Raw genomic sequence first — 10,466 nt, forward strand, 5'->3', positions numbered from 1 at the left:
TTGGAAGGCATAATCAGAATGACTTGATATTGATATGGTATCACTGTGAGGTTGTATACTATTGATCTAAAGTGGAATTACCCTGTGGAAACAAGAATTTTTCATTTTAGAGCATTTTGAAATCACTGAAAGGTAGGTCAATTATGGACAATTTGAAAAGGCTTTTATTTTTGAAAGCAAAATCAGAATGACTTGATATTGATATGGTAACATCGTGAGGTTGTATACTGTTGATCTAAAGTGGAATTACCCTGTGGAAACAGGAATTTTCCATTTTAGAGCATTTTGAAATCACTGAAAGGTAGGTCAATTATGGACAATTTGAAAAGGCTTTTATTTTTGAAAGCAAAATCAGAATGACTTGATATTGATATGGTATCACTGCGGGGTTGTATACTGTTGATCTAAAGTGGAATTACCCTGTGGAAACAGGAATTTTTCATTTTAGAGCATTTTGAATCGTTAGGAGATTAAGTCAAATATCGGCAATTTCAAAGGGCCATTACTATGAAAAGCAAAATCAGAAAGAATTTATTTGATATGGTATTACTGTGAAAAAGACTGCGGTTGGAAAGTGTTGATACAAAGTTCAAATAGTATTTGGAAATACGACTTTTGCTTTTAAGAGCATTATGAATTCATTGAAAGAGTAGTTCAAAAATGAAGATTCACAGGGCTTTTACTTTGAAATCCAAAATAAGATGGCCTTGACAGGGCACAATTAGGGTACAAGGCTGTGTCATGTAGATGTAACATTAGAGTTTCTAAAAAAAAAAAAGCCTAAATTATATGTTATTATGTTCTTAACATATCTGTTAATTCACTCGAAGTTGGCTTTTATTTTGAAATCCGGTTTCCACATCCATTCCCGTAATACTTTGAATACACAGGGAACGTAAAATCAACTGGAGGCTGGCTTGACTGCAAGTCTCGAATTGGAGGCTGGCTTGACACAAGTTTTTTTTTGCAGGTTTTACTGGGGTTAACGGATGAAGACCTGGAGCTGGGTCTAGGTGTCAGCAATTTGATGCATCGTCGGAAACTCCGCCTGGCCATTGAAGATTACAGAGATGTTGAGAACGGCAGAGGGTAAGGAAGGGCCATAGTGGTCCTTATTGTAAACTGCCTGTTACTTGATGGCGTATGGGGGCCACCTGTCGGTGATTTATTGTACATGCATTTACCTAATGCATGAAGGATCTCGTTTCTGGCTTTTTACCACACATGAAGTTTAAACAAATGCAAGAGTCCCAAGGCTGTTACAGCTCTTGAAAGCTTCCTAAGGGCATGAAAGGCATGCAGGTCAGCTAAACTGAAGACTGTCTAAATTGTTCCTGTGTGAATCATAAACACATATGTGGCAAGTATAAGCTTATTTGTTTTAACCAATAGTTACACTGTATGGCAGTTTAGCCAAGTAGCAGGTTTAAGATCAAGGTGTCTGGGTTTTGAAATATTCAGTTCAGTAACCCTAAAGCACTGAAGAATTGCATTTGAAAAATTTAGCAGCAGCATGTCTTTCTCGAGTCAGTTTCCCCCCTCACTCTGGCCTTCAAGTGCAAAGTTTGAAGAATTCTCTGTGAAACTGCTTTATAGCAAAGAAATAATCCCTTCAAAAACTTTCTGCAGTGAGTTCCTTTACATATGTGATATTTAGGGCTGCATGTGGTTATCATTATCCAATAATCTAATCCAACTAGATTGATTGATTGATCAGTCAATTTTTGATGAAAGCCAAGGCAAGTTTATTTATGTGGCATTACACAATTGTTCAGCATGCTTTGTAAGATAAAAAGTACAATCAAAAGTAAAAGAGTAAAATAGAATAATAGAATAAATAACAATAATAATGGCACAGCTACCTGATTTGTTAACAGCAGTTGTGAACAATTTCAGCTTCTTTTTTAAAATAATAGCTACAGTTTGAGTAGATGATTTTATTGTCATTGCACAGTTATACTTTCTACAATAGTACAACAAAATTGGACTACTGTCCTGCATTGGTGCTAAATGAAAGGCAAGCAGCAATCACAATATATACATAGTAACATATATGCAGAATGAAATATACAGTGTGTGCACTGTGTATTGCACAAGGCCCGGTGTCAGGTATTTGCATTGCAGTGCCGCAAGATCTTGTGTGCCCTTTTGAGACAGCATGTGCTGCAGAGGTCCTTCAGGGAGGGAAGAGGGCGGCCAGTGATTTTTCTCGTGACGTTAATGACCCTTTGTAGTGCTTTCCTGTGTGCTATGGTGCAGCTCGAGACCCACACAGAGATGCAATATGTCAGCGCACTCTCAGTGGAGTAGCGGTAGAAGACAGTTAGCAGCAGCTCCCTCTTTAGGGTAGTCCTCCTGAGGCTCCTCAGTAAGTGAGATGCTGCTGGGCCTTTTTCATAACCTCCAAGCTGGAGCACTGGAGGTCTGCATCCATGTGCACACACAGGAACTTGAAGCTGAGCACCCTCTTCACACACTCCCTGCTGATGTAGATGGGCTCCAATGCATTATTAGTCATAGTTAATCTCTGGTGTTCTTCTACAGTGTGTTTTTTATCCTACCTCAGTCTGCTCTCTTCTTTTCTCCTCACCCCCAACCGGTCATGGCAGACGGCTGCACCTTCCTGAGCCCACTTCTGCTGGAGATTTTTCCCTATTAAAAGGGAGTTTTTCCTTCCCAGTGTTGCAAAGTTCTGGCTCATAGGGGGTCATCTGATTTTTAAGGCTTTCTTTCTTTTATTGTAGGGTCTTTATCATACAGTATAAGGCGCCTTGAGGCAACTGCTGTTGTGATTTGGTGCTATATGAATTGAATAAAAATAATTGAGTTCAGCTCAGTAGTTCTTAAAGCTACATAATGTGTCCACATTAGCAAAAGTAACATGCTACTGTTTATCAGGTATGTGGTGAAGCATGTTCACAGTCTTATTTTAGTATGGTAGTTTTTAACCTGATGATGAAATCAGAAGAAAAATCAAGAGATGGCAAACTTATTATTATTATACCATACAATATGAATTTAGCAACAATCCATTCAGTGCTTGTTAGGAACTTCAGCCTAATGGGGGTGTAAGCTGGTCAGTACAATTCAAACTCTTTGTGGCTAAATCCCACACGTGATGATAAAAATGTGATTTCTTAGGTAAAGGAACTCTTCATGCTGTCTGTCTGTAGGCTGTCCAAGGCTGCGGATATGGACCACCACTGGGTGGCAAAAGCCTGGTTAAGCGATGTGGGTTTGCCTCAGTACTCCCAGGCCTTTCACAATCACTTGATAGATGGGCGGGTCCTGAACTCTTTGACACGTCGGGACCTCGAACGTCACTTAAACATCACCAAGAAGTTCCATCAGGTCAGCTTGCTGCTAGGCATCGAACTGCTGCAGTTGCTTCATTTTGACAAGGAGGTAAATGAGAAATGGCAGTGAGTACACTGATGGGTGACAAATTAAAGGAAAACGAATAACAATGAGGGGTTATAGTAAGGTGTTGGGGCTTGACATTGATTTTACTTTTGAGTTTACCTTTTATTGATTGGCAGTGATCCTTCCACCTAAAAGGATAAGTAAATGCAAACTGTAGGGGTGAAGGGTCTAGATTTTCAGTCTTTTAGTTTTGTCACTCCTTTGTACTTTGGGATGTTCACAGTAAAGGTGAAAATAGATCAGATCTGTAAAAGTTCTTGTTAAAATGGTTTTCAGGCATTACAGGCTCGCCGGGTACAGTGCGAGCACCACAATGTGGATCCTCTGGTATGGACCATGCATCGGGTCATGAAATGGATCAGAGATATTGACCTCAAGGTGAGAGAAAGTTCATCTTAAAATTCTTGAACACATGTCAGCCAATAGGTTTACAGGTCAAACTTGTATGCAAACAAAAGTATAGTTTTAGCAAAGTTAAAGAGTTTACCGTTACGCCATAACAAATCAGAGAGGTTCTGGGTCTGAATCTCAGAATGTCCTGGGTATGTGATAGTTAATTTCCAGATATTTGTGTTAAAAATACGCTGATAAAAGTTCATTAAGGTTTAAAAGTAGCTCTTTCGAGCACATATCTACCATCTATTTTTATGCAGAGGAAACACAACCTCATGTCATATTATGGAACGTACTTGTTAGATTACATCTGGTATGTTGAACATAAACAGAGAAAAAAAACATATGCTGCTGCCCACATTGTAGATTGGTGAGTTGGCCTGCACACCTAAACAGGAAAATGAATATAGTCAGGGGTTAAAGTGGGATTTGGCAGGCAAAAGAACCCTAATATCAGCTGTTGTGGTAGTGTACGAGAAAATAACCACTATGAAATAAATTGTATAAATTGTCTACAATTTATACAATTTATGGTGGGCTGACTGATCCTCCCCAGTTCAAAGCATCCTTGGGAAGATACTGAACCCCAAGTTACCCCACCCCACACACACCCGATCCATCCATCTGAATGTAAAATAAAAGTGCTTAGGTAACCTCTGAATATAAAGTGATAAATGATGCATAGGTTTGTACCACTTGTCGTGTGTGATAAGCACCAGTGATGGATAGACCAATAAAATGGCCTTTTATGTGTTATTGTTTCCTCAATTTAGCCTCAAATTGGTTTAAATCTGGAAGATGCGCAGTGATGTGGAATAGTAACACCCTTCAAATGTCTTGAACCTATAAGGCTGTTATGAAAATGTACGATGCAGCAAGTAGAGGTATTTGTGTAAAAATGTAGTGAATAAAAGTAAAAAGTGGTGAGAAAAATAAAGATTCAAGTTATGTAATGACACCTGAAAATTCCACTTCAGTATCTTAACTGGGTATTTGTACTGCATTTCTTTTCTGGAATGAGGCAAAACAAGATTATACTAAAAACTTTAAAGAGATGGGTAAAGTGCTGTTTCTGTCAAGGACAAAATACAAACGAGAGAAAAGCAAAGCCTTTGGTGGGCAAAGAAAAGCGTTTAATCAATCAATAAATCAAAGCCAACCCTGTGTACACAGGTGAACCACTGGTGCTTAGTTGTGGCTCCCCTCAGCTTTTATACTCTCAGTTATAATTGCTAAGCTGAGTCAGCTGAGTGCATATCTAACCAGCCCCACAGCAGAAAGGGGGAGGCACCTGATTCAAGGAAGCAAACAGTAGGACTCTCAGACAATAAAACATAGCAGGCCTGCTGGGGCTGTAACAATACTGTTTTGTGTTGTATAAACGCACTACCACATAAAGACTGTTTGTTCTGTGCTCCATACCTCCACAAAGTGATAGCAGGTCTTTGCCATTTACTTTTGAACTGCTACCAGTTGATTACAACACCTGCCAGATTACAGCCTTTGTCCCATCACACTCCGGGTGTGTACAGATAAACATGTCTGGATGACGTCCGGTTAAACTCCTCAGGGAGCTGGAACTTCTACTGATATAGACAAAAAAATCAATATCAATATCCTCTTTGACTCAACCAAGAATTTTAGATCTGATGTTATGAACAAATAAGATTACTATTCTGTACTTGCCTTTTTCTGCCTATGCAGGAGTTTGCTGAGAGTCTCCTAAACAGTGGCGTTCATGGGGCTGTCATGGTACTAGACCCCACTTTCAACACTGACACGATGGCAACGGTGCTAGGAATCTCCAGCAGCAAACACATGGTTCGCCGACACCTTGTGGAAGAGATGAAAACACTAATTGGCCAAGCCAGGTGACAGGAAAATTCACAGGGATGTGTTTTCTACTGTCTTTAATTACTATTTTGGCTTCCCCCGTCACACTGATCTTTCCCCATGCTTTCTGCAGCGTGGATGCCAAACAGGAATACAAGCATTTAGGTCTGGGGACACCACCTGTCCTCCTTCGTCAGAACTCTTTGGGCAGACCTCCCACCTCTACTGCCCGGCACACCGATGAAGAAGGCTCATTGAGAAGGAGGGCTGTGAAGGTGGGGAAAAAGTTCTTCCCTCAATTTTAGCCAAATTGTAGCGCAGAAGAGCTTAGTGTTGACAAATTACACAGTGACGATAATGAAGCTCTGCAGCATTACTTGGGTATTGAATATATTGCTAGAGCAGCCTGCAAGACATGTAAATAAGAAGGAAGATAGAGAGGTTTGATTGATTAACCAAATCAATTATTGATTATTAAATTAACTGTAAGTATAAGATATGTCATCAGGGGGACCACAACTAATGAGAAAGTATAGACTGTACATAAAAGGTGGATACCTGTACGAACCCTCCACCTGAGCATTTTAGCTGTTGCTGTCTTGGATTTATTTTTAACCCTGACATCATGACATCATCAACAAGGTGTGGATCTGAATGAGAAACCCCAGACACTGCTTTGCAACTATTGCAGCAAGTTGTCAGTCATGAAGTAGCTAAGCCCTAAGGCTAATTGACTCTAAATCGGGCAAAAATGTGCAAAACAGGCATCATGCTATATCAAGTTACACCCCAATTTCACTTTTCAGACCCAGAAGCTGCATTCATCTTTATACATTGTTTGTCATTTGTAGTAATGGATACATTGTTTCTGTTCTAGCCTCCAGCAGGATTTAGTCCCAAAGCTCGCAATGGGCGGGACTTGAGTTGCCATAGCAGCTATGGCTCCCTGCCTAGAGAGGTTCGAGATCACACTCCGCCCAGGGCAGAAGGAAGCCCCATCCGTGGTTACACCAGCATCGAGGTCACCAATGTGTGATGTTATCAGAGTTCTACCAATACCAGTCATTCACTTCATGACAATGTACAACATGGACATTTGTCATCCATGTGCACGCAAACATGGGATGGTGATTTTTTTTTTATCTTAAAATGAGCCTTTACAGGGCAGCTTGCACTTTGTAACAAGGAAAATGTTGTTTTTTTGTTGTTGTTTTTTAACAAGTTTCCTGTTTTTTGGGGAAGTTTTAGCATCTTTGAGGACAGTAAGCACCCCTCCCCCAACGCCAGAATTAAGATGACTATGAACGACTCGAGCTATATATTTTTCTATTCTTGTGTGTACACCAGGAGGTAACTAACTGAAATGGGTTTTTTTCTTCGTTTTTTTTGACTAGTGAGGGAAATGACTGTTTGTCTTATACAGAGCACTTGATGACAAAATGTAAAAAAACAAAGTTTCATATTTCGTAACCGTGTAAGTGGCTCTTGTGTCATTCAGTTCTGCCATTTGTGATGCCTTGTCAATGTGACTTAGCATTAAAAAAAAAACCAACTTAAAAAGACTTGAACTGAATTTAAAAATTTTAGAATCTATGTTTGATAGTCATTTTTCATCTCGCACATTTACACTGTTCTGTCAAAGCATATGTAGCACCTCTTCTGATGTTTTATACTGTGCAGTAAACATAAAATATCTGAGCAATGCCAACAACAACAAAGAAAAAGATCGCTGAGCTGTGATGTGTGAGCGTGTATTTTTTTGTGAAAAGGAAAGTGCTCACTGAAATGAAATAAAGATGGTGTCTAAAATATATATGTGACTAGTTGCATCCATCAGAATATCAATGAACGCCAGAGTACAATCTGGGGAGAAAAAAGACATGTTGATGATGGGAGAAGGAGGGTTGGTCTCCCAATAAATTGCAAAGCTCCACTGCTCAGCACAAAGAATAATATGGCTGCCTGCACTATAAAGGTGGGAATAAAAGGAAATGAAAGGATCCATAAAGATCAGAGAAAAGTAAGCTAATAATATTGTAGTGAGTCTCCATTGTTACAGTAAAAGTGTCACTGAGAAACCCCCCCCCTCCCTTTTCCAAGAGGCAGCGTCCACTGTAACTCAAACAGTGCCCGCAATAAAATCTGCCATAACCTTGGCATTTTACTGATCTATTGATGGCATTTTGGGCAGCTATCATCCAGCTCTGCACTCCCTGTCAGACACGTTAACTCAAGTCTCAGCTGTGACAGTTCCTCATGATGCTATTTCCTCCTCTTACTCATGATGACTCAAACCTTTGTACCATAGTTGCATGACACAGCACAAATAAAGACGCCCTCCTTAGGCTAGATGCACTGCCTCACTTAAAGCCTTTACTGTAATCCACCAAGGGTTGGTTGGGTAAAGCCATTTTGTAATGTGAGACATTAAAAGATAATGATGAGGGAACTCAGTTACCTGCTTTGAAATATTTAGTGGACAAGGACCATTAAACTAAGATCAACAGTAGATTTGGATGGTTTTACTTGATGGGAAAAATTAAAATACTGGTATTTCTACTAGAGCTATGTCTAAGCCAGTGTGATTCATTTGCTACACTCAAGCCTACGTAGCCATATAAATTAGTACAGTTTACAGTGATATTTCTCTGCCATCATATTTGATTACACACTGGCAGTGATAAGGGATTAATTCAGACCACCAGGTTAAGTCCCAATTTGTTCACATATATTTCTGTCCTTGCATTGTGTGAGTGTGTATTTGATGAAGCAGAGGAACCAGACAAAAGCTTAGGAGGAAGAATGTTTCCCAGGAGCCCAGAATGACAAAGGAACAATGCAGTGACTGCTTCAGTCCTCATTCTAGTAAGCTGAGACAGGGGGACCACTGAAACAATGAAGCAGAGCAACGTGAAACCCTTTGTTTTTTTCATCTTTTATCTTTGAACATATCAGTGACATATTGCACATACACAATTATACAGACGAATGACTAAATAAATAGTCAAAGACCATCTACGTCACCAGTGTGGGCAGGATAAATCTTCAGGGTTGCATTTCCCAGTCCAAAGGGCTAAAAAGGCGTGACTGCCAGTAAGTGGTAAATTTACAAAGAAGTAAAAGTCATTGATTATCAGGACTTGAAACAGGGCTGTGTCTCTGACGTTTAATAATCTCACTGGTTGTAAAACAACAAATCATTTGCATTTTTATAGATAATTTTTAATCTGTTTGAGATTGGAATGACTCATACAAACTACTGTGTATGCTGAAGATAAAAAAGGGCAAGTTACACAGGTAACAGTTACACAGGTAGGCCTTGTCTTTGAAAATGACTTTGAGCTTTGATTATTATTAATAGTACACACACACATACACATGCTGGTAGTTTGAGACTCCAGACCGAGATCCTGAAATCTGCTGAAGCCACTCTTCCGATTTGGGGGTTACAGCTCTTACACTGTGACACTGGGACCACTTTGGACTTAACCTTCCACGTCTGCTCCACTCGTTCCTTCAGCCCCTGATACTTCTCTGTTTTCTCGTGCCCCCTGTTCTTGATGTTGCTGTCCCTTGGGATTGCAGGCCCTATCACAACTGTTGTCTTTTGCTCCTTGTCAACCACCACTATGTCTGGTTGCTGGCTAGGAGTTGTTGTCTGTCCACAGGACCTTAATCCTGTTGTTCTCTACCATCTTTAATGGTGTTTCATATTGGAAATTGGGGACCTCTCCATATACAGCACAGATGTTTCTGTACACTATCCCAGCTACTTGGCTGTGCCTATCAGTGTGTGTGATTCTGGGGCACCTTTGCACAGTCTGCAAATTGGGTCCCGTTGGCTTCTGTGTCTGTGGATTTGTGGCATGGGGCCTGTTCTTGTTCTGACATGATCAGACTTCTGTGTTGTCCTTTAAGCTGTCCTTTTCCAGCCATTTTTGATATCAGCCATTTCCTCTGTCTGTTGATGGTACATCCCATTCAGGTCCTCTGTTATAGTTCCCCTTCCTGTTCCTAATCACCATCTGTCTTCAGCTGCCCGAAGCATTCTTGGAACAGCTCATCTCAGGGGGAAATATTCCTGATGTATTTGTGAATTCTCCGTGCTTCATCTGGGATTATGGCTCACACTCACTAATCCACGCCCTCTCTCTTTCCATTGCTCATATAACCTCAGGGCATTTGAATTAGGGTGGAGCACTCTGTGCATTGTGAGAAGGTTTAGTGTCTTGACATTAGTGACATCTGTCTCCTCTTGTTTTTATCCCAGCTGACCACAGGAGGAGATAAATGATCTAATGACTGATATTGATGGCTCGATCGATCTATCTATCTATCTATCTATCTATCTATCTATCTATCTATCTATCTATCTATCTATCTATCTATCTATCTATCTATCTATCTATCTATCTATCTATCTATCTATCTATCTATCTATCTACCTACCTACCTACCTACCTACCTACCTACCTACCTACCTACTGAAACTGCAAAATGCAATTTCATTTAAATGCTTCAACTCCAGGGACATTATGCGCATGAACGCTTATTATCACACTGCCATGTCTAACTGGGCAAGTCTGTTAAGAAAAAAATCAACCTAAACCTTGTACTGGACCCTGAAACTGTAAATGTCGTCATTAATTTTATTACCCATTAATTTTATTACTCTGGGCTGGGTTGAAAGCTTAGTTTTCTACCTTGTGTACGTATGTTTTTATCCATTTAGCTCTGATTGTGTGTTAGTAAATTACAACAAGGTGGTCTGTTGTTGTTGGCTTAACGCCTATCTGTTAAACTGAAATCAAATTGAC

The 10,466-nt window shown here is 40.0% G+C and overlaps 1 protein-coding gene across 8 annotated transcripts in view; it reads left to right on the plus strand.

Annotated features, from left to right (window-relative positions):
* kazna (kazrin, periplakin interacting protein a) overlaps nt 1–7,454 on the plus strand; it is a 196,269-nt gene extending 188,815 nt beyond the window's left edge. For all 8 annotated transcript variants that reach the window (XM_086278819.1, XM_086278818.1, XM_086278821.1 and 5 more), the window contains 6 exons: nt 971–1,089; nt 3,174–3,405; nt 3,700–3,801; nt 5,521–5,687; nt 5,783–5,924; nt 6,527–7,454. In XM_086278819.1, coding sequence (XP_086134945.1) covers nt 971–1,089; nt 3,174–3,405; nt 3,700–3,801; nt 5,521–5,687; nt 5,783–5,924; nt 6,527–6,685 — 921 coding nt within the window. In that variant the 3' untranslated portion in view covers nt 6,686–7,454. The remainder of the gene's footprint in view (nt 1–970; nt 1,090–3,173; nt 3,406–3,699; nt 3,802–5,520; nt 5,688–5,782; nt 5,925–6,526) is intronic.
* Nucleotides 7,455–10,466: the final 3,012 nt, after the last annotated feature.

Source organism: Aulonocara sp. 'chitande type north' Nkhata Bay, linkage group LG20 (genome assembly GCF_057382095.1).
Source record: "Aulonocara sp. 'chitande type north' Nkhata Bay isolate Kocher_YH1m ecotype deep benthic linkage group LG20, A_spYH_male_GT1.1, whole genome shotgun sequence".
In the NCBI taxonomy this organism is placed as follows: Eukaryota; Metazoa; Chordata; class Actinopteri; order Cichliformes; family Cichlidae; genus Aulonocara; species Aulonocara sp. 'chitande type north' Nkhata Bay.